Genomic DNA, 19,486 nt, shown 5'->3' with positions numbered 1-19,486 from the left:
GCATAAGTCTCTGCAACAGGCGCTGATGCCTTGCCGAGGCCACAGCTGGAAAACATGGATGTCATCAACCCCAGGACCCTTATGACCTCTCTGATCTGGGATTCCCGATCTGATTGAACCTGGGCTACCGCCTGCTCTAGCTTGTTGATCTTCTCCACCAGAAGAAACACCCTCATCTCCACCGAAGAGATCCTGTACCCTAAATACAGGACTTCCTATGAGGGGGGTCAACTGGGATTTTTCCTGGTTGATCAGCCACCCCGGTGAACTCAGGAAAACCAATGTCTCCTGCACGTCTTTCTCCAGCTGTTGGGCCGACTGAGCTATAAACAGTAGATCGTTCAGATATGGAATCACTGTTATAGCCCTAAGCCTTAACGGGGCCAGCGCCTCTGCCAATACCTTTGTAAAGATCCTTGGTGAGGCAGAGAGCCTGAAAGGAAGAGCTTGAAAATGGAGGTGTACCACTCCTGTATTCATCTGTACTGCAAACCTGAGAAACCTCTGGGACTCCGGATGAATTGGGATATGCAAATATGCATCCCTGAGGTCCACAGTGGCCATGTGACAACCCCAAAACAGAAACTTGGTTACCGAGAAGATTGACTCCATCCGGAACCATTTGTATTTTATGAACCTGTTCAAGGGGCGGAGATTCAGGATCAACCTGAATTTCCCCGAAGGCTTCTTTACCACGAACACGTGGGAGTAAACCCCCCCGAGCTTCGTTCCTCCAAAAAGGTACCTGTACCAGTACCTCTTGGTCTACCAGGTCTCCCAGAAGAAGACCCAGAGCCTTCGTCTTCTCTTGGTCCCTTGGTAACCTGGTTACCTGAAAATTCGGGGGTGGAACTGAACCAAACTCCTACCTGTAGCCGTTCCTTTTTACATCTCGTATGAACGGACTTTCGGTTGAAGCGACCCATTGTGGAAGGAACTTCTCCAGCCTTCCCCCCCACCAGGACACAGGAGTCATTGGGTTTTAGAGGAGGGTTGAGGAGGATTGAATAAGACTCCTCCTCTGCCCCTCCTTGTGACCCGACCAATGCTTTTTGGGGCGAACATCCCTTTCCTGCAGGTTCTGCTGCCTAGAGTCTCGAAAAAAACGCTTTCCTTCAGCCTTCTTTTTCTTCTCTGGGAAAGCTTCCTTCTTATCCTGCGTGCGCTCCAACGCCTCTTGCAGGCCAGGCCCGAACACGTGGTCCCCTGAAAAAGGTAATCCGCACAGTTTCAATTTCGAAGCTGTGTCCCCTGTCCAGGTCTAAAGCCATACGGCCCTTCTGGCTGCATTCGCTAACACAGCGGATCTAGCGGCTAACTTGACTGACTCCGCGGAGGCGTCGGCCAAAAACTCCACTGCCTTGAACAGTAGCGGAAAGGACTTCAAAAGTTGTTGCCTGGAAGTGCCCGCCGAAATATGTGACTACAACTGTGTAAGCCAACACTCTAAGTTCCTGGCCACACAGGTAGCTGCTAGGGCTAGTTTAAGCCCAATTGAAGAAGCATCCCAAGCCCTTTTAAGCAGCACGTCTCCCCTCTTATCCATGGGGTCCCTGAGAGAACCCATATCCTCAAAGGCCAATTCCGTCTTTTTAGAGACTTTAGCCAAGGGGGCATCAAGCTTAGGAACTCTGTTCCAGGGAACCCCTTTTAAGGCTGCCTGAAAAAAAACGGCCTCTTTTCCGGCTGTTCCCACTCCAGCAAAATCACCTCAATCAGCGATTTATGAACGGGGAATACCCTGTCTTTCAGTACGCTCGACCCCTGATACATTAAGTCGTGCTTTGAAAGTTGGACCTGTTCTTCCCTGATCTCCAGCGTGTCAAATATTTCCTTAAGAAGGTCACCCACGTCGTCCAAAGATAACTTGTATCTGGGCGATCTAGCGGACTATTCCTCCCCCTCTGACTCAGAAGTAGACTGTCCTAGAAGAGGCTAGCGACCTTGGTACCCTCTCCTTATCCACCTCTTACTCCTGACTTGGCTCAGACAAAGAAGGCATGCTCACAGCCCTGGGTAAGGAGACAGAAGGACCCTGCATCCTATCCATCATACTCTTAAATGACTGGAAAGTGGATGCAATCTCATCCTTTATGGATGAGAAGACTTTGTGACAAGCTGCCACCAAGTCCTCCTTAACAAGGCTACTGACACAATCCAGGCAAAGCGGCTTCTCCCAACCGGTGCCTAACTTAGCGCCCCACACGGCACATTTCCTTCTGGGCAAAGGTATCTGGGCTCTGTCCTGTTTGACCTAAAAACAGAAAAACAGAGCCCCATTAGAATACCACCACTGTGCTTCTAGGGTCTGCCTAGGAAGTGCCCCCCTCACCAGCAGGTTCCCCACCCTCGGGAGGGTACTATGGTCAAAGTGACCCCTCAACTCCCCAGTGTAAGTCCTGGTCTTCCCTCACCAAGCTTCCCTGGGAGGTGCTGCGGCCTGCCGAACCGGAGTCCACCTGCACCACTGCGCCCTCCATGGCCCCTGTGTTCACTCAGTCTCCCTGAGTATTTACACCGCTCCAGACAGCCCTGTAGCCACACCGCTGCGCCCAGAGGACTGGAACAGGTCCCGCGGCCCCCCTCCCCACTGATGATGCGCTTCCAGCGGAAGTGCATCTCTCGCACTTCCAAACGCTGGAATGCAAAAACTCTGCTCACTCACGCCGTTCGTACGATCGCACCGCTCCTGCAGTACCCGAACGCCAGCCAGTGGATCCGAACGTCTCTCACCCGCCATTCGACCGGCCAGGTACGAGCGGTTAGCGAGATAGTGGGGGAGATTGCCACACATCAGGGTCCCGTTCTCTCCGAACGTTTCATGGCAGCGGGGACCGATAGCTACCCTCTCCTCCCTCCGAACAGACCGAGGGGTGCTATGAGCAAGGTCCACCAGGTGCTCCCCCAGGACACCCCCTGAGAAAAAGGAGCTCCCCTACTAGTTCCGGCGTGCTCCTTCCCATCCAACAGGAAACAAAAACTGAGGAGGGCCTGGAGGACCACTCTTTTAATTGATTGGGTTGATGCGTTTAGTGTCCCGAAGGGAGGAGCCCTATATCTCAGAGGCTGTCCTGGAAGACGATATGAGAAACACTGCTTTTCAAGGTAGAAGCCTCAGAGGAAGGCGATTTAGGAACCTTCAGTTGAGGAAAATTTTCCATCAGTAACATTTCTGATGATTTGTCATGAGCCTCACCAAACAGATGTTCTCCTTCAAAGGGCATATGCGTGAGACGTCTGCAAGCGGCTTCAGTTGTCCAGGCTTTTAGCCATAAGATTCTGCTTATTTGGATAATAATGAGAGCCATTCTGGAGCTCTGTGTCATGACATTCTAAGGCATCAACAAGAGGATAAAACAGAGGACAGTGTATGCAAGTACTCCAGCAGGGTTCAATAATGGAAGACGACAGGATCCTGCTTGTTGCTTGTCCCAGTCAAATTAGCTGCAGTCTGACAAAAGTCTTTAAAAGTGTCTCAAATGTTCTGTCAGCAAAAGGTTTACATGAAGGAACTTTTGTAGGCACAGTAAGAGGTTTAAGACTGAGGCAGCAAGGTCTACTACAAGAACAGACCACTTTTTAGTTAGCTATACTGTTAAGAGTTCATCAAGGATTTTTGGAGGGGTGAAAACCCTTCTAGAACAGTAATTGTTATAATTTGCCCAATCCATTTGTTCATGAATGGGGATTTAGCAGGTCTCTTAGCAGGCATGAGACCGAAAAGAATCGGGTACGACAATGCCGAGGCTTTTGTGCAGCAGAAGCATCAGACCACTGCAGCACGGAGGAAGTATGCATTTAATTTATACATACCCCATACGTCTCCCTTAAAGTGGTTGTAAACCCTTACAAACCACTTTGACCTACAGGTAAGCCTAGATTAAGGCTTACCTGTAGGTCCAAGCAATATCTCCTAAACCTATATGGTTTAGGAGATATTTGCCCGAAAACAGGCACCGCTGTCTACAGCGCATGCACCGTAGACAGCGGCGCGCAGGCGCACTGAGCGCGGCATTTCCAAGAATGGAGCTGCCGCGCGTGTCGACTCCCATGCGCATGCGCGGGAGTGACGTCATCGCGGCTTCGCCGAATGACGGCGGCGGAGCTGCGAGACGCCACCAGCAAGATGGATGCGGCTGACTACAGGGGACAGCGGCGACTTCGCTGGCTCCTGTGTCAGGTAAGTGACACATAATGGGCTACTATGCGATGCATAGTTCATTATGCTTTGCCTTTGCAGGGAATGAAAGAGGAAGTAAACCCATCAGAGTTTACTTCCTCTTTAAGATACAACACTGGATCATAGGTTTAAACTATTTTTTTTTCAAATGTCATTTTTTAAATTGACAATGCTCATTTTAGCTTTTAAACTGAAAAGGTATAGTTACCCTTTTCTCCTCATAAGCAGGATCTGCATCACTACTTTCCTTTTGTTTGAAGGGGAAATCACTTTCATTTTCAGAATCTCCTTCCTGAAAGCAAGAAAAAAAAAAAAAGGGTTAAAAACACACATCCTTGTGACAGTATTAAACCCAAAAGCAAACGTTTACCGTATTTATCAGCATATAACACACCCCTTCATTTTAAGAGGGAAGTTTTAAATAAAGAACTCTGAAGCAAAATAAGGGTCAGTGCCCATCAATGCAGCCTCACCATTGGCCATCTGCAGCTTCACAATTGACCATCAATGCAGCCTGATCAGTGCCCATCTGCAGCCTCACCTTCAGATTCCTGTTGCCTCTGAGGGGACAGGGGGGACTAGCACCGTCAGATTACATACAGCGAGAATCTCCTGTTTACTTGCTGGCCTCTTTAATACAAAGTTCTATGAGAGACACTTGTCCAATGCCGGCACAGGAGACAGGAATTCCTATTACAGAGGCCGCTGAGTAAACAGGAGATTCTCGCTGTATAACCACTTAACCACTTCCCACCCGGCCAATGCATATATACGGCCGGGTGGGAGCCGTCTACTCCTGATAGGACGTTCAGGAACGTCCTTCAGGAGTAGCGGGATCGCCCACGCAGCGGCGCGATCCCGATGTGCTCGTGTCACCCGGACACGGCACATCTCAGATCGGCAGGAGGGCTCTGTGATTGGCCCTCCTGATCACATGACGGCCGTGTCCAATCATGGCCGTCATGTGATGTAAACAAACAGCCGGTTGCTAGGCAATCGGCTCTCCTCACACGGAAGTCACCGCTGAGGAGAGGAGAGCAGAACGCTGCAGCCGGCTGATGATCAGTGAGTATGGGCTGCTTTTTACAGCTTTTTACTCACTGATCATCAGTGTAGTGTAAACACACAACACACCACACAGTCCCCACATATGTCCCCAAAACACACATGTCCCCAAATAATAAAAACACATGTCCCTAATAATAAAAACATGTCCCCCACATATGTCCCACTAAAATCACATGTCCCAATGATTATCTGCACACATATGTACATGATCATTTGCGTACATATGTCCGTGATCACACAAACCAATTATTATACACTTAACTGAATTTTTTTTACCAAAAACATGTAGCAGAATACATTTTGGCTTAAATTTATGACAAAATTTGATTTTATTGGATTTCTTTTCAAATAGAAAAAAGAAAATATTGTTTTTTTTCCAAATTTCCGCTATTTTTGCGCTTATATCACAAAAAAAAAAAAACGGAGTCGTGAATAAATAACACCAAAATAAAGCTCTATTTGTGCGAACAAAATGATAACAATTTCATTTGGGTACAGTGTAGCATGACCGCGCAATTGTCACTGAAAGCGCTAGAGCGCTGAAAGCTGATAATTGGGCTGGGAAGGAAGGGGGTGAAAGTGCCCTGTATTGTAGTGGTTAAGGACCGCTGCATGGCAATGTACGTCGGCACAATGGCACCGACAGGCACAAGCACGTACATGTACGTGCTTGCCTTCCAGCAGGTGGGGGGTCCGTTTCGCTTCAGGAGCGATCCAGGATGAGGGGATGGCCGTTGGTTTCTGGCCATCCCCTCTCGATCACTCCTGGCGAATGAGAAGCTTCCCCCGTTGTGTATTGTAAACACAGGCAGGGAGGAAGTGATGTCATTCTCCTCGGGGCGGTCTTTTTGACCGGACTGCGAGGAGAACACAGAAAGTAAGTGCACCAAACACTACACGGACACGTAGGCACACAAAGCCCCCCCCCCCAGTCACAGTGTCACTGATTGCAGTGATCATTTATTTACTGATCACTGCATTTAGTGTCAGTTGTGACAGTAAAAACTGTCAGGGCAGTTAGTGTTAGGTCCAGGGTAGCCCCCAACCCCCCCCCCCATAAAGGTTTAACCCTCTGATTGCCCCTAGAGTTAACCCCCTTTAACCCCCCTTTGCCAGTGTCACTAAGCGATCGTTTTTCTGATCGCTGCATTAGTGTCACTGGTGCCGCTAGGTAGCTATTTTTTTAGGTTCACCGCCAGGTTTTTATAGCGCTAGTTACCCCCATATACTACCCAATAACGGTTTTAACCCCCTGATTGCCCCTAGTTAACCCTTTCACCAGCGATCACCGTATAAGCACCACTGGTTAGCCAGTTATTTAGGTTCCCTGTCAGGTTTTTATATAGCGCCAGGGACCCCCATATACTACCTAATAAAAATGTTAACCCCCTGATTGCCCCTAGTTAACCCTTTCACCAGTGATCACCGTATAAGTGTTACGGGTGACTCTGGTTAGTTAGTTTGCTTTTTATAGCACCAGGGCACCCACTATTTATTACCCAATAAAGGTTTAACCCCCCTGATCACCCGGCGGGCGATATCAATTAGGTTTTAGGGTCAGGGTCTGCGTCGCCCCAGGCAGCACTAGGTTAGTGCCAGTACCGCTAACACCCACGCGCAAAGCTTAAACCTCCCGTAGTGGTATAGAATCTGAACAGATCAATATCTGATCAGATCTATACTAGCGTCCCCAGCAGTTTAGGGTTCCAAAAAAACGCAATGTTAGCGGGATCAGCCCAGATACCTGCTGGCACCTGCGTTTTGCCCCTCCGCCCAGCCAAGTGCAGTATCGATCGATCACTGTCACTTACAAAACACTAAACACATAACTGCAGCGTTCGCAGAGTCAGGCCTGATCCCTGCGATCGCTAACAGTTTTTTTTGGTAGCGTTTTATATTTAAATCCTGAAGGCAGTGCTTGGTTTCGGGTCCCATACGTGGTTAGGCTATCAAAAAGTCCCCCACATGTGGTATCCCCGTACTCGGGAGAAGCAGCAGAATTTATTTTGGGGTGTAATTTGACTTATGCCCATAGCATCTGTGAGCAATATATCATTTAGTGACAACTTTGTGCAAAAAAAAAAAAAAATAAGTAACATTCCTGCAACTTGTGGCAAAATATAAAATATTCCATGGACTCAACATGCCTCTCAGTAAATAGCTTGGGGTATCCACTTTCCAAAATGGGGTAATTTGGGGGGGTTTTGTGTTATTTTGGCATTTTATGGCCTTCAAAACTGTGATAGGTAGTGAGGAGTGAAATCAAAAATTTGCACCCTTAGAAATCCTGAAGGCAGTGATTGGTTTCCGGGGTGCCGTGCGCGGCTAGACTCCCAAAATGTCCCACACGTGGTATCCCTGTACTCAGAAGCAGCAGAATATATTTTGGGGTGCAATTCCACATATAACTATGGCATGTGAGTAATATATCATTTAGTGACAACTTTTTGTAAACTTTTTTTTTTGTGTCAATCACTTGGGGGGAAAAAAAAAAATAATAATCACAGAGGCAATCAAATACCATCAAAAGAAAGCTCTATTTGTAGGAAGAAAAAGGAAGCAAATTTCGTTTGGGTACAACATTGCATGACCGCGCAATTACCAGTTAAAGCAGTGCAGTGCGAAATTGTAAAAAGACCTCTGGTCCTTAGGCTGACAATTGGTCCGGGGCTGAAGTGGATAATCTGACTGCTCTCGTCCCACCCTCCTCCCCATTCCCTCCTAGGCAGCCCAAATTGCAGTATCGGCATATAACATGCACACACCGTTTGCACCTAATTTTCAGGATGATACAGTAATTATAATGCAGCTTATCAATTCTTAGATATGATGGCTAAATTAGCTTTCTTTCCACTTGTTGAAAAACAGCTCTTACTGGCCGGATCACCAGTACTCCGTTTTGAGACAAACCATTTACTGACAGCGGGTGTTTACAATAATCAGTATGCATGTAAAACCTTTACCCCAACAGAAAAAAAAAAAATGGTTAATGTAACTGCAGTGTGAGCTGGAGTCTGGCTTCAATTTGTTAGTGTATCTAAATTTGCTAGTACAGCAAACAAATCCCCTAGATTGGCAATGCCGGTGTCTGTTTTGTTCCAACTAGAGCCGGGGGTCAGCAATTTCTAGATCAGGACCAGGTGACTGGCAGATCGCGGTCTGGGCTTGCTGACCCGCCATACTAGAGCATTAAACAGGATGCAATGCAGAGGGACTACTTGTAAAGATTGAGCTGTAGTAAGGAGCAAGAGCTGCATAGGCCGATGCCTCCTCTGTAGTGCCAGCTTCTGTCCCATGAGGATCGATACCTGCACTCCACCTCTTATGCCGGCTAGCAGTTTCCCGAGTGGTGCCAGCAAAGAAGAGCTCTTCAGGTCTGTATGAAGCAATACGCTGGGCATAATAGTATAGGGCTGCTTTCACAGTGATGCACTGCTGTTTACCCACACTGTACCTGCGGGGTTGCTGCGCTTAGCCATAGACTTCTATTATACCCTGCTTGTTTGGTGCACTTTCCGAATGCAGTAGTTTTAGTGCACTTTCAGAAAGTGCACCACACCTGCAGGATACAACAGAAGTCTAAGACAAAGCGCAGCTAATCCAGAAAAGTCAAAGATGCACTGCACTCACTGTACAGGTAAACCACAGCACATCAGTGTAGTGCTGCACGATCGTAAAAATAATTTGGTTATTTTAGAGCAAAGGGGTAAACTTCAGTCTGTAAATTAGATCAGCTTAACCACTTACAGACAGGAATATTTTCCCCCTTAACCACTTACAGACCGGACCATTTTGCTGGTCAAAGACCAGACCACTTTATGCGATTCGGCACTGCGTCGCTTTAACTAACAATTGCGCGGTCGTGCGACGTGGCTCCCAAACAAAATTGACGTCCTTTTTTTCCCCACAGAGCTTTCTTTTGGTGGTATTTGATCACCCCTGCGTTTTTTATTTTTTGCGCTATAAACAAAAATAGAGCGACAATTTTGAAAAAAAATGCATTTTTTACTTTTTGTTATAATATCCCCCAAAAATATATAAAAAAAATTTTTTTTCCTCAGTTTAGGCCGATACGTATTCTGCTACATATTATTGTTAAAAAAAAAAAAAAATCGCAATAAGCGATTGGTTTGCGCAAAAGTTATAGCGTTTACAAAATAGGGATAGTTTTATAACATTTTTATTAATAATTTTTTATTATTTTTTTTTTTTACTAGTAATGGCGGCGATCAGCAATTTTTATTGTGACTGCGACATTGTGGGGGGACCCATCGGACATTTTTGGGACCATTGTCATTTATACAGTAATCACTGCTATATAAATGCAGTGATTCCTGTGTAAATGACACTGGCAGTGAAGGGGGTTAACCAGTGGGTGGCAGTGTAGGGGTTAAGTGTTACTAACTGTGGGGGGGGTTAGGCTTTCATTTAGTGAACACTGATCTCTGCTCCAATCACATGGAGCAGAGATCAGCGTCACTAGTTGCTAGGCAGAATGGAAAAATGCTGTTTACACGGCATTTCCTCCATTCAGCCGCCCCGTGAGACGATCGCGGGGATGCCCGTGGCGATCGAGTCCGCGGGTCCCCACCAGCGTGGGAGCGCGCCGCCGGCGGCGCGCTCCTGATGGCAGGGCGGCATTGAAGATTGGACGTACCTGTACGCCAATATGCCCGCCCGTGCCATTCTATCGACGTACATCGTCGTGCGCTGGTCAGGAACCGGTTAATAACCAGGCCATTTTTGGCGATACGGCACTGCGTCGCTTTAACTGAAAATTGCGCAGTCGTGCGACATTGTACAAATAGAGCTTTATTTTAGTGGTATTTGATCAACTTTGCCATTTTTTATTTGGTTTATAGTGCAAAAAATAAAAAAGCCCGCTTGCGGTCGAAAAGGGGTTAAATCTGCCCACGAAACGCCTCTGCGGTGGAGTTTTGCTGCTGGTATAGCAGTGCTGCCCCATTGATTTCAATGGGGAGGAGCGGTGGAGGATGGTTGAATTCAATGCTTCAAAGAAGCTGCTGGCAGGACTTTTTCTGATGCCCTGTCAGAGCCGGGCTTTCACACTGGTTTGAATGGAGCAGCTGTTTTAGGGTGGTTTGCAGGCACTCTAACTCTATAGCACCTGCAAAACACCCCAGTGTGAAAGGGGTCAAATATAAAAAAATAAAAAAAAAATAAAATAGTAATAATCTAATTTCTTCATCAGTTTAGGCCAATAAGTGGTCATGCTGGCACTGTACCAGAATATAAACTGAGCGGTGCATATGCAGCTCACTGTATTGTACAAAAGAATGCTAGCAGGCAGGTACATTTTACTGCACAATGTACAGTGCCTTGCGAAAGTATTCGGCCCCCTTGAACTTTTCAACCTTTTGCCACATTTCAGGCTTCAAACAAAGATAACATTTTTATTTTTTGTGAAGAATCACCAAGTGGGACACAATTGTGAAGTGGAACGAAATCTATTGGATTTTTGAAACTTTAATAAAAAAATGAAAAGTGGGGCGTGCAAAATTATTCGGCCCCTTGCGTTAATACTTTGTAGAGCCACCTTTTGCTGCAAGTCGCTTGGGGTATGTCCTTATCAGTTTTGCACATCGAGAGACTGAAATTCTTGCCAATTCTTCCTTACAAAACAGCTCGAGCTCAGTGAGGTTGGATGGAGAGCGTTTGTGAACAGCAGTTTTCAGCTCTTTCCACAGATTCTCAATTGGATTCAGGTCTGGACTTTGACTTGGCCATTCTAACACCTGGATACGTTTATTTGTGAACCATTCCTTTGTAGATTTTGCTGTATGTTTGGGATCATTGTCTTGTTGGAAGATAAATCTCCGTCCCAGTTTCAGGTCTTTTGCAGACTCCAACAGGTTTTCATCCAGAATGGTCCTGTATTTGGCTGCATCCATCTTCCCCTCAATTTTAACCATCTTCCCTGTCCCTGCTGAAGAAAAGCAGTCCCAAACCATGATGCTGCCACCACCATGTTTGACAGAGGGGATGGTGTGTTGAGGGTGATGAGCTGTGTTGCTTTTACGCCAAACATATAGTTTTGCATTGTGGGCAAAAAGTTGGATTTTGGTTTCATCTGACCAGAGCACCTTCTTCCACATGTTTGGTGTGTCTCCCAGGTGGCTTGTGGCAAACTTTAGACAAGACTTTTTATGGAGATCTTTGAGAAATGGCTTTCTTCTTGCCACTCTTCCATAAACGCCAGATTTGTGCAGTGTACGACTGATTGTTGTCCTATGGACAGACTCTCCCACCTCAGCTGTAGTTCTCTGCAGTTCATCCAGAGTGATCATGGGCCTCTTGGCTGCATCTCTGATCAGTCTTCTCCTTGTCTGAGCTGAAAGTTTAGAGGGACGGCCAGGTCTTGGTAGATTTGCAGTGGTCTGATACTCCTTCCATTTCAAAATGATCGCTTGCACAGTGCTCCTTGGGATGTTTAAAGCTTAGGAAATCTTTTTGTATCCAAATGCGGCTTTAAACTTCTCCACAACAGTATTACGGACCTGCCTGGTGTGTTCCTTGGTCTTCATGATGCTCTCTGCACTTTCAACAGAACCCTGAGACTATCACAGAGCAGGTGCATTTATACAGACTTGATTACACACAGGTGGATTCTATTTATCACCATCAGTCATTTAGGACAGTGATGGCGAACCTTGGCACTCCAGATGTTTTGAAACTACATTTCCCATGATGCTCAACTATACTGCAGAGTGCATGAGCATCATGGGAAATGTAGTTCCAAAACATCTGGGGTGCCAAGGTTCGCCATCACTGATTTAGGACAACATTGGATCATTCAGAGATCCTCGCTGAACTTCTGGAGTGAGTTTGCTGCACTGAAAGTAAAGGGGCCGGATAATTTTGCACGCAACCACTTCTCAATTTTTTTATTTGCTAAAAAAAGTTTAAATTATCCAATAGATTTCGTTCCACTTCACAATTGTGTCCCACTTGTTGGTGATTCTTCACAAAATTTTTTAAATTTTATATCTTTATGTTTGAAGCCTGAAATGTGGCAAAAGGTTGAAAAGTTCAAGGGGGCCGAATACTTTCGCAAGGCACTGTACCTACCAGCTAGCATTACAGTAGAACTAGAGGCAAAACTTTTTTCCCACCATTTTGGATAGAGCAAGTGAGGGTAATAACCACTCAAATAATTTTTTCACCTTCTGTGTCCCAATACCAAACAGGAAGTGAGGAAATCCCTACATGATAAAAAAATTCCTTTGGGATCCCCAGGTCACCAGAACTAGCCCCCATTGGAAGTTTTCTCCTTATTACTTTTCTGGGGACAAACCAAAATTTGTGATTTTCTTTTACTTTCAATAATGGTAAACAAGAGAAATAGAGAGGGTGAATCTCCTCAACAGATGCACAGACCGCAATAAAAACTGACAGGGGTATCCTATAGTTATAATTTAACTGTCCAGAAAATGAATATAAAATGTCCTGGACGAGAAGCAAAGCAGTTCTAACAGGATCGTGCTTGCAGTCGCAGCCATGATCCTGGTGTAATTTTTTGCCAGCAACTTACTTTTAAGTAAAAGTGATTTGAATGGATCTACAACCACCAGATCACTTAACACGGCAAGGAAAGGAAAGAAATCTAGCTGGACTTCCCACTGCTTACCATTCAGAACTGAAAGGAGAGACCCAGCCAGATGATCTGTGAGTAAAAAGCAGCACACATAAACTTGTTGTTAGGCACAGTGTTAACCCCTCCTGATCACTCGTCACCCAGCTAGTGTCACTAGCACCATATGATCACTGTATGCAGTATCAGTTGATGTCCTTCCTAGCCAGTGTCACTTAGCATCAGATTACCCGCCACACTATAATGCCCCATACACACTATCAGATTTTCTGCTGATTATTCATCATATTTACCAAAATCGTGTAGTGCAACGGCCTGCCTAAGGTTTGACCTCATATTATATGGTTTTGGTAATTCTGAATGAACAAAAAACAATCAGCAGAAAATCTGATAGTGTGTCTGGGGCTTAAGGCCCCTTTTACACTGCCGGTGCCCGGGCATCAGCAGTAAAGCTGCGCTATTTTTAGTGTCCCTTTACCGTCGTTATTCAGCTGCTAGCGGGGTAGTTTTGACCCCCGCTAGTGGCCGAGAAAGGATTTAAAACCAGCCACGAAAGGGTTAAAACCACCGCAAAGCGCTGGTATAGCAGCGCTATGCCGGAGGTATAGCCACGCTGCCCCACTGATTTCAATGAGCAGGAGCGGTGTATATACTACTCCAAAGACACTGCTAGCAGGACTTTTTTAAGACCCCTTTCATACTGAAGCGCTAAAAATAATGCCTGTAAAGCAGCCTGAAACAGAGACTGCTGGTCTCAATGTGAAAGCCCCGAGAGCTTTCACACTGGAGCGGTGCGCTGACAGGATGCAAAAAAAAAAAAAAAAGTCCTGCTAGCAGCATCTTTGGGAGCAGTGTATACACCCCTCCTGCCCACTGAAATCAATGGGGCAGCGCAGCTATACCATCAGTATAGCACTGCTGAAGCGGCACTTTGCGCTGATTTTAACCCTTTCTCCACCACTAGTGGGGGTTAAAACCATCCTGCTAGAGGCCGAATAGCGCCGTTTTACCATTGACACCCGGACGCCGGCAGTGTGAAAGGGGCCTTAGCGTCCTGCCAGAGCACCACTCTGGTGTGAAAGCCCTCGGGCTGTAGTGCCTGCAAAGAGCCCCAATGTGAAAGGGGTCTTAGTCACTGAAACATTGCCATTACTAGTATCTAGTATAGTGGTCTGTACAGATCAGTATCTTGAACACAATAACTACAAAAGTTTACCCCAAAGATGCAGTGTAAGCAGAATCAGCCACCGATCACTGCCAGTAAACCGCTACCCATCAGAAAAATGCAACCTTAGTGACATTCCGTCATGGCCATCTTGGCACACCTGCACTCATCCGCAGTAAGCCTACAGTCTGAAATCACCAAGCGGACATCTCTTTACACCCACCAGAGTCTTGCATTTCACACTTCTCTTTACCAGTAAAATGAGCTTATATAGTGAAATACAGTATTTAGAAATGTCAAACTGTTTTGATATTGAATTATAAAAAGCAGCTGCGTTTTGTCAGATTAGCAGGCTTGCCGCTGCTTTTCAAATTCATCAAAACAGTCCCATGGACTTCTAAACACTGTATTTGATTATATAAGCTCAGTTTACTGGTAAAACTAAGTGTGCAATGCAAGATTTCAATGGGTGTAAAAAGATGTCCGCTTGCCGCCTTCTTGTCTGTGGTAAGCCTAGCCAGTGCAGGTGTACCAAGATGGCCGTGCCAAAACATCACTTCCGTTAGATATTCTGATTGGTAGCGGCTTTCTGACAGGACAATTTCTCCAAATGACACGAGTACAACATTGCTTCCACTGACACCAATCCAATGATGGGACAATTCTTCCCACGGATATAAGCAATATATCACACAACTGTCAGGTAGCGTATATACCCAAAATTAATAAGAATTAGTCGATAGTAGTAAGGGATATCAAGGAAAAGTCCAGAGGAAGGATCCACAGGTGGATGGGGATTGCGCACACACAGTCACTGGCAGGTCCTCAGCAGGGAATGGGAGTTCCCTCAGACAAGCAAAAACAGCAGAAAGCGGGCGCCTGGGTCAGTGTGATAGTAAAAGCAAGTAACACTTTATTCAGATACAGAAAGAGCACGACCGGGGAGAAAAGGGATTATTGCGGTGCCAAATTCAAAAGAATAGAAAGAAAAACAGATTATATTACCACAATTTTTAATAAATATCACACAGAATAAAAAAGTATAACAATACAATAGGCAATATAAATCCAACATAGACAAAGATACAGTGACATACTAAAACATACAATGTATATATTCTATCCAATTATCAGCCTTAAATATAGATTTCACCCCTGAGGAAGCCATCGGTATGGCGAAACATGTAGGGAAAGATTGTTTAGACAGCATCTATAGGCCAATACCATCTGTGCCCAACATGCTCTATATTTAAGGCTGTCTGATAATTGGATAGAATATATACATTGTATGTTTTAGTATGTCACTGTATCTTTGTCTATGTTGGATTTATATTGTATTGTTATACTTTTTTATTCTGTGTGACATTTATTAAAAATTGTGATAATATAATCTATGGTTTTCTTTCTATTCTTCTTTTGAATTTGGCACCACAATAATCCCTTTTCTCCCCGGCCGCGCTCTCTTTCTTTTCATACAATTTGGGGATGAGGTGCAGTATTGGCCAATTGACTCCTTGCCACGCACAACCACACAAATTATTCAGATACACTTACATAAAATCATCTTGAAAGCTGCACACATGGTGGATGTGGATCACCAATCAAGCAGTCAGCCTTCACAAGGGATTAGAAGACCACTGTGGGGATAAGCTCAGCGCCACCTACCAGGGGTCGCCGCCGCGCCCCCCCCCCCATAATCAGAACCACCTACCAGGGGCCACCCCCCCATAATCAGCGCCACCTACCAGGGGTCGCCGCCACGCCCCCCCCCATAATCAGCGCCACCTACCATGGGTCTCCCCCTATAATCAGCGCCACCTACCAGGGGCCGCCCCCCCCCCCATAATCAGCGCCACCTACCAGGGGCCGCCCCCCCCCATAATCAGCGCCACCTACCAGGGGCCGCCCCCCCCCATAATCAGCGCCACCTACCAGGGGCCGCCCCCCCCCCATAATCAGCGCCACCTACCAGGGGCCGCCCCCCCCCCCATAATCAGCGCCACCTACCAGGGGCCGCCCCCCCCCATAATCAGCGCCACCTACCAGGGGCCGCCCCCCCCCCCATAATCAGCGCCACCTACCAGGGGCCGCCCCCCCCCCCCATAATCAGCGCCACCTACCAGGGGCCGCCCCCCCCCCATAATCAGCGCCACCTACCAGGGGCCGCCCCCCCCCCCCATAATCAGCGCCACCTACCAGGGGCCGCCCCCCCCCCATAATCAGCGCCACCTACCAGGGGCCGCCCCCCCCCCCATAATCAGCGCCACCTACCAGGGGCCGCCCCCCCCCCCCATAATCAGCGCCACCTACCAGGGGCCGCCCCCCCCCCCATAATCAGCGCCACCTACCAGGGGCCGCCCCCCCCCATAATCAGCGCCACCTACCAGGGGCCGCCGCCCCCCCCCATAATCAGCGCCACCTACCAGGGGCCGCCGCCCCCCCCCATAATCAGCGCCACCTACCAGGGGCCGCCGCCCCCCCCATAATCAGCGCCACCTACCAGGGGCCGCCGCCGCCCCCCCCCATAATCAGCGCCACCTACCAGGGGCCGCCGCCGCCCCCCCCCATAATCAGCGCCACCTACCAGGGGCCGCCGCCCCCCCCCATAATCAGCGCCACCTTCCAGGGGGCGCCCCCATATAATCAGCGCCACCTACCAGGGGCCGCCCCCCATATAATCAGCGCCACCTACCAGGGGCCGTCCCCCATATAATCAGCGCCACCTACCAGGGGCCGTCCCCCATATAATCAGCGCCACCTACCAGGGGCCGTCCCCCATATAATCAGCGCCACCTACCAGGGGCCGTCCCCCATATAATCAGCGCCACCTACCAGGGGCCGTCCCCCATATAATCAGCGCCACCTACCAGGGGCCGTCCCCCATATAATCAGCGCCACCTACCAGGGGCCGTCCCCCATATAATCAGCGCCACCTACCAGGGGCCGTCCCCCATATAATCAGCGCCACCTACCAGGGGCCGTCCCCCATATAATCAGCGCCACCTACCAGGGGCCGTCCCCCATATAATCAGCGCCACCTACCAGGGGCCGTCCCCCATATAATCAGCGCCACCTACCAGGGGCCGTCCCCCATATAATCAGCGCCACCTACCAGGGGTTGCCCCCCCCCATATAATCAGCGCCACCTACCAGGGGTCACCCCCCCCCATATAATCATGTCTGCAGCTGCGCATCGTGGCAATGCCTCACTGCTTGTGATTAGCACAGCGTCGACTTCCTGGCGGGCTCTGCACGTGGGCCGTGTGAACACGCCGGAGCTCATACTTAGAGTGTGTGTAATATATTATTTTATGGGGGGGTCCCCCCCCATATTCAGCGCCACCTACCAGGGGTCGCCCCCCCCATAATCAGCGCCACCTACCAGGGGTCTGAAGTTGTTAAATTAGTGTCATCTGAAAATCAGGATTTACAATGTCATTTTAGCAGGGTGTTTTGAAATCGTGGGGATTCTGCCCGCAATTCAAAAACACCCAGCTGTGAATGCAGCCTAAAAAAGTAGCTCAGTGCTGAAGAGGGGAAAAAAAAAAACAGATTGTGAAAGGGGGGGGGGGGTGTGTTAAAAATTCTCAGATCAAGTGGTTAAAATACAAATTGCATAGATGTAGAGAGGGAAAAAAAAATTATATATATTTTACACATACTCTAAGTATGAGCTCCGGCGTGTTCACACGGCCCATGTGCAGAGCCCGCCAGGAAGTCGGCGCTGTGCTAATCACAGGCAGTGAGGCATTGCCACGATGCGCAGCTGCAGACATCGGGAAATGTCTCACTGCCTGTGATTAGCGCAGCGTGGACTTCCTGGGGGAGGGCTCTGCGCATGGGCTGTGCGAACACGCCGGAGCTCATCCTTACACACACACACACATCACTTTTCCCCATAGAGGTGGAGATCCCCTTTAACCACTTGCTGCCCAAACACCAAATGACGGCTGGACAGTGCAGCTTTCGCAGCTCTGATGCGACCGTATTGATAGGACACGAACCCAAACTCTGTAAAGCACCACAGCTCTTTAACCATGTAATCGGCTGTGTCCAGTCACCGGTGCTCCTCGCCCTACACTGACAGAGTGGATCAGTGGCATCCCCAACAACTAGGTATATAATCAGGGCACGGATCACCAGTACCCCAATTACAAGTGGCAGAAATCAGTGGCCATCAGTGATGGCAGTCAGTTGCGCCCACCAGCAGCATATCCCAGTATTGAAGTGGAAGGAGAGAAGCTGGCCTGGCACACACCTAGTACAGGGTGTCCCCGGACTCATAGAAGTAATAATAAGAGAGGCCAGGTGATGGAGGAGGCGGAAGTAGTAGAATATCAGAGAAGAGGCCTCCATCCATCCATCCATAGGAGAGCTCTGCCCCCATATTGGTGTCCCACAATAGTGTCCCCTCCCGCCCGGGTACATGAAGGCAGCGGAGGTGCCGCATGGCCTGCACTCCGCTCATCACCTCCTCCTCCTCTTATCGCCTCACCTCAGTCACTTCCTCCTTCACACCGTCTCCTCCGCCGTCCAACTCCGTCTTCTTCCCGCCCTCTTCTTCTTCCTTCACCGGCTCCTGCCTCTGTGTCTCGGCGCTCTCCTCAGACATGTCTTCCCCCGGCACAAAGCTCACCACACGGTTACAATGGAGGGACGGATCCGGCACACAGTTGGTGGGCGGCGCTTAACGACAAACGCGGGTGGCGGGAGTTCCACTAGCAGAAGAGCGCGCGCTCTGCCGGCTTTTTTTTTTTTTTTTTTTGCGCGCGCCTGTGCGACGGGAACTCTCAGATATCGCGAGATTTTGTCACCCCGGTCAGTTCGTGCGGCTGCGAAAGGCTCGAACTAACGTTCTGTGATAAATATCTACGTAGTTCTTATATCTGAGTATACGGACTGCATTGCCCCTGCGCTTTTTCATTTTAGGGAGCTGCGTCCATGTGTAAGGAGGAGCGCGCGCGCAACAGTGGGCGGGGCTTCGGATGAATGAGAGGCAGAGCTGCTTTGTGTTGATCTCGGAGGAAATCTCGCGGGAAGTACGGAATACCGGTTTGTTTTATGACCGCGTGCTCCTAGTGACGTCAGGAGCGAAGGGGTTCTGCCTTTGTTCTGTCCGGTTGTCGGATCCTTATCAGGGAAATTGGTGACACAGATACATAGCTCCCAATTGCCCCTGATTTTATGTAATGTCCCTCTTCCCACCTCATTTGTCCCTCATTTTAGTCTGATCTATATAGATGTATATAAAATGCACTTTTCAGCTTTTAAAAAGTGTTTCCCAGTGCTAAACTTCATCTAATTTATAAATTGCTGCAATTTTCAATTTTAAAAGCCAATATGAAGGAAAAGTAGTGGTTAAAAAAAAATTAAATTTAATGAACTTTTTTTGGTTATTTCCCCTTTAAGGGGGCGTGGCAGGGGGCGTATCCTATGCCTGCATACATTTGCTAGTAGGTGT

The 19,486-nt window shown here is 48.0% G+C and overlaps 1 protein-coding gene across 1 annotated transcript in view; it reads right to left on the bottom strand.

The window, feature by feature from the left end:
- The window catches only part of SMARCA5 (SNF2 related chromatin remodeling ATPase 5), an 86,628-nt gene extending 67,821 nt beyond the window's left edge, over positions 1 to 18,807 (bottom strand). The window contains exons 1-2 of the mRNA XM_077476969.1: positions 18,521 to 18,807; positions 4,389 to 4,472 (exon numbers count right to left, since the gene is read on the bottom strand). Of these exons, the coding sequence (XP_077333095.1) occupies positions 4,389 to 4,472; positions 18,521 to 18,637 (201 nt within the window). The 5' untranslated portion in view covers positions 18,638 to 18,807. The remainder of the gene's footprint in view (positions 1 to 4,388; positions 4,473 to 18,520) is intronic.
- Positions 18,808 to 19,486: the final 679 nt, after the last annotated feature.

The sequence above is a fragment of the Lithobates pipiens genome, unplaced genomic scaffold (assembly GCF_037356315.1).
Source record: "Lithobates pipiens isolate NorthernLeopardFrog02 unplaced genomic scaffold, aLitPip1_a1.2 Scaffold_13, whole genome shotgun sequence".
Taxonomy (NCBI): Eukaryota; Metazoa; Chordata; class Amphibia; order Anura; family Ranidae; genus Lithobates; species Lithobates pipiens.
Note: the sequence above shows the minus strand (reverse complement) of the source record. Positions and strands in the feature narration are given on the sequence as shown.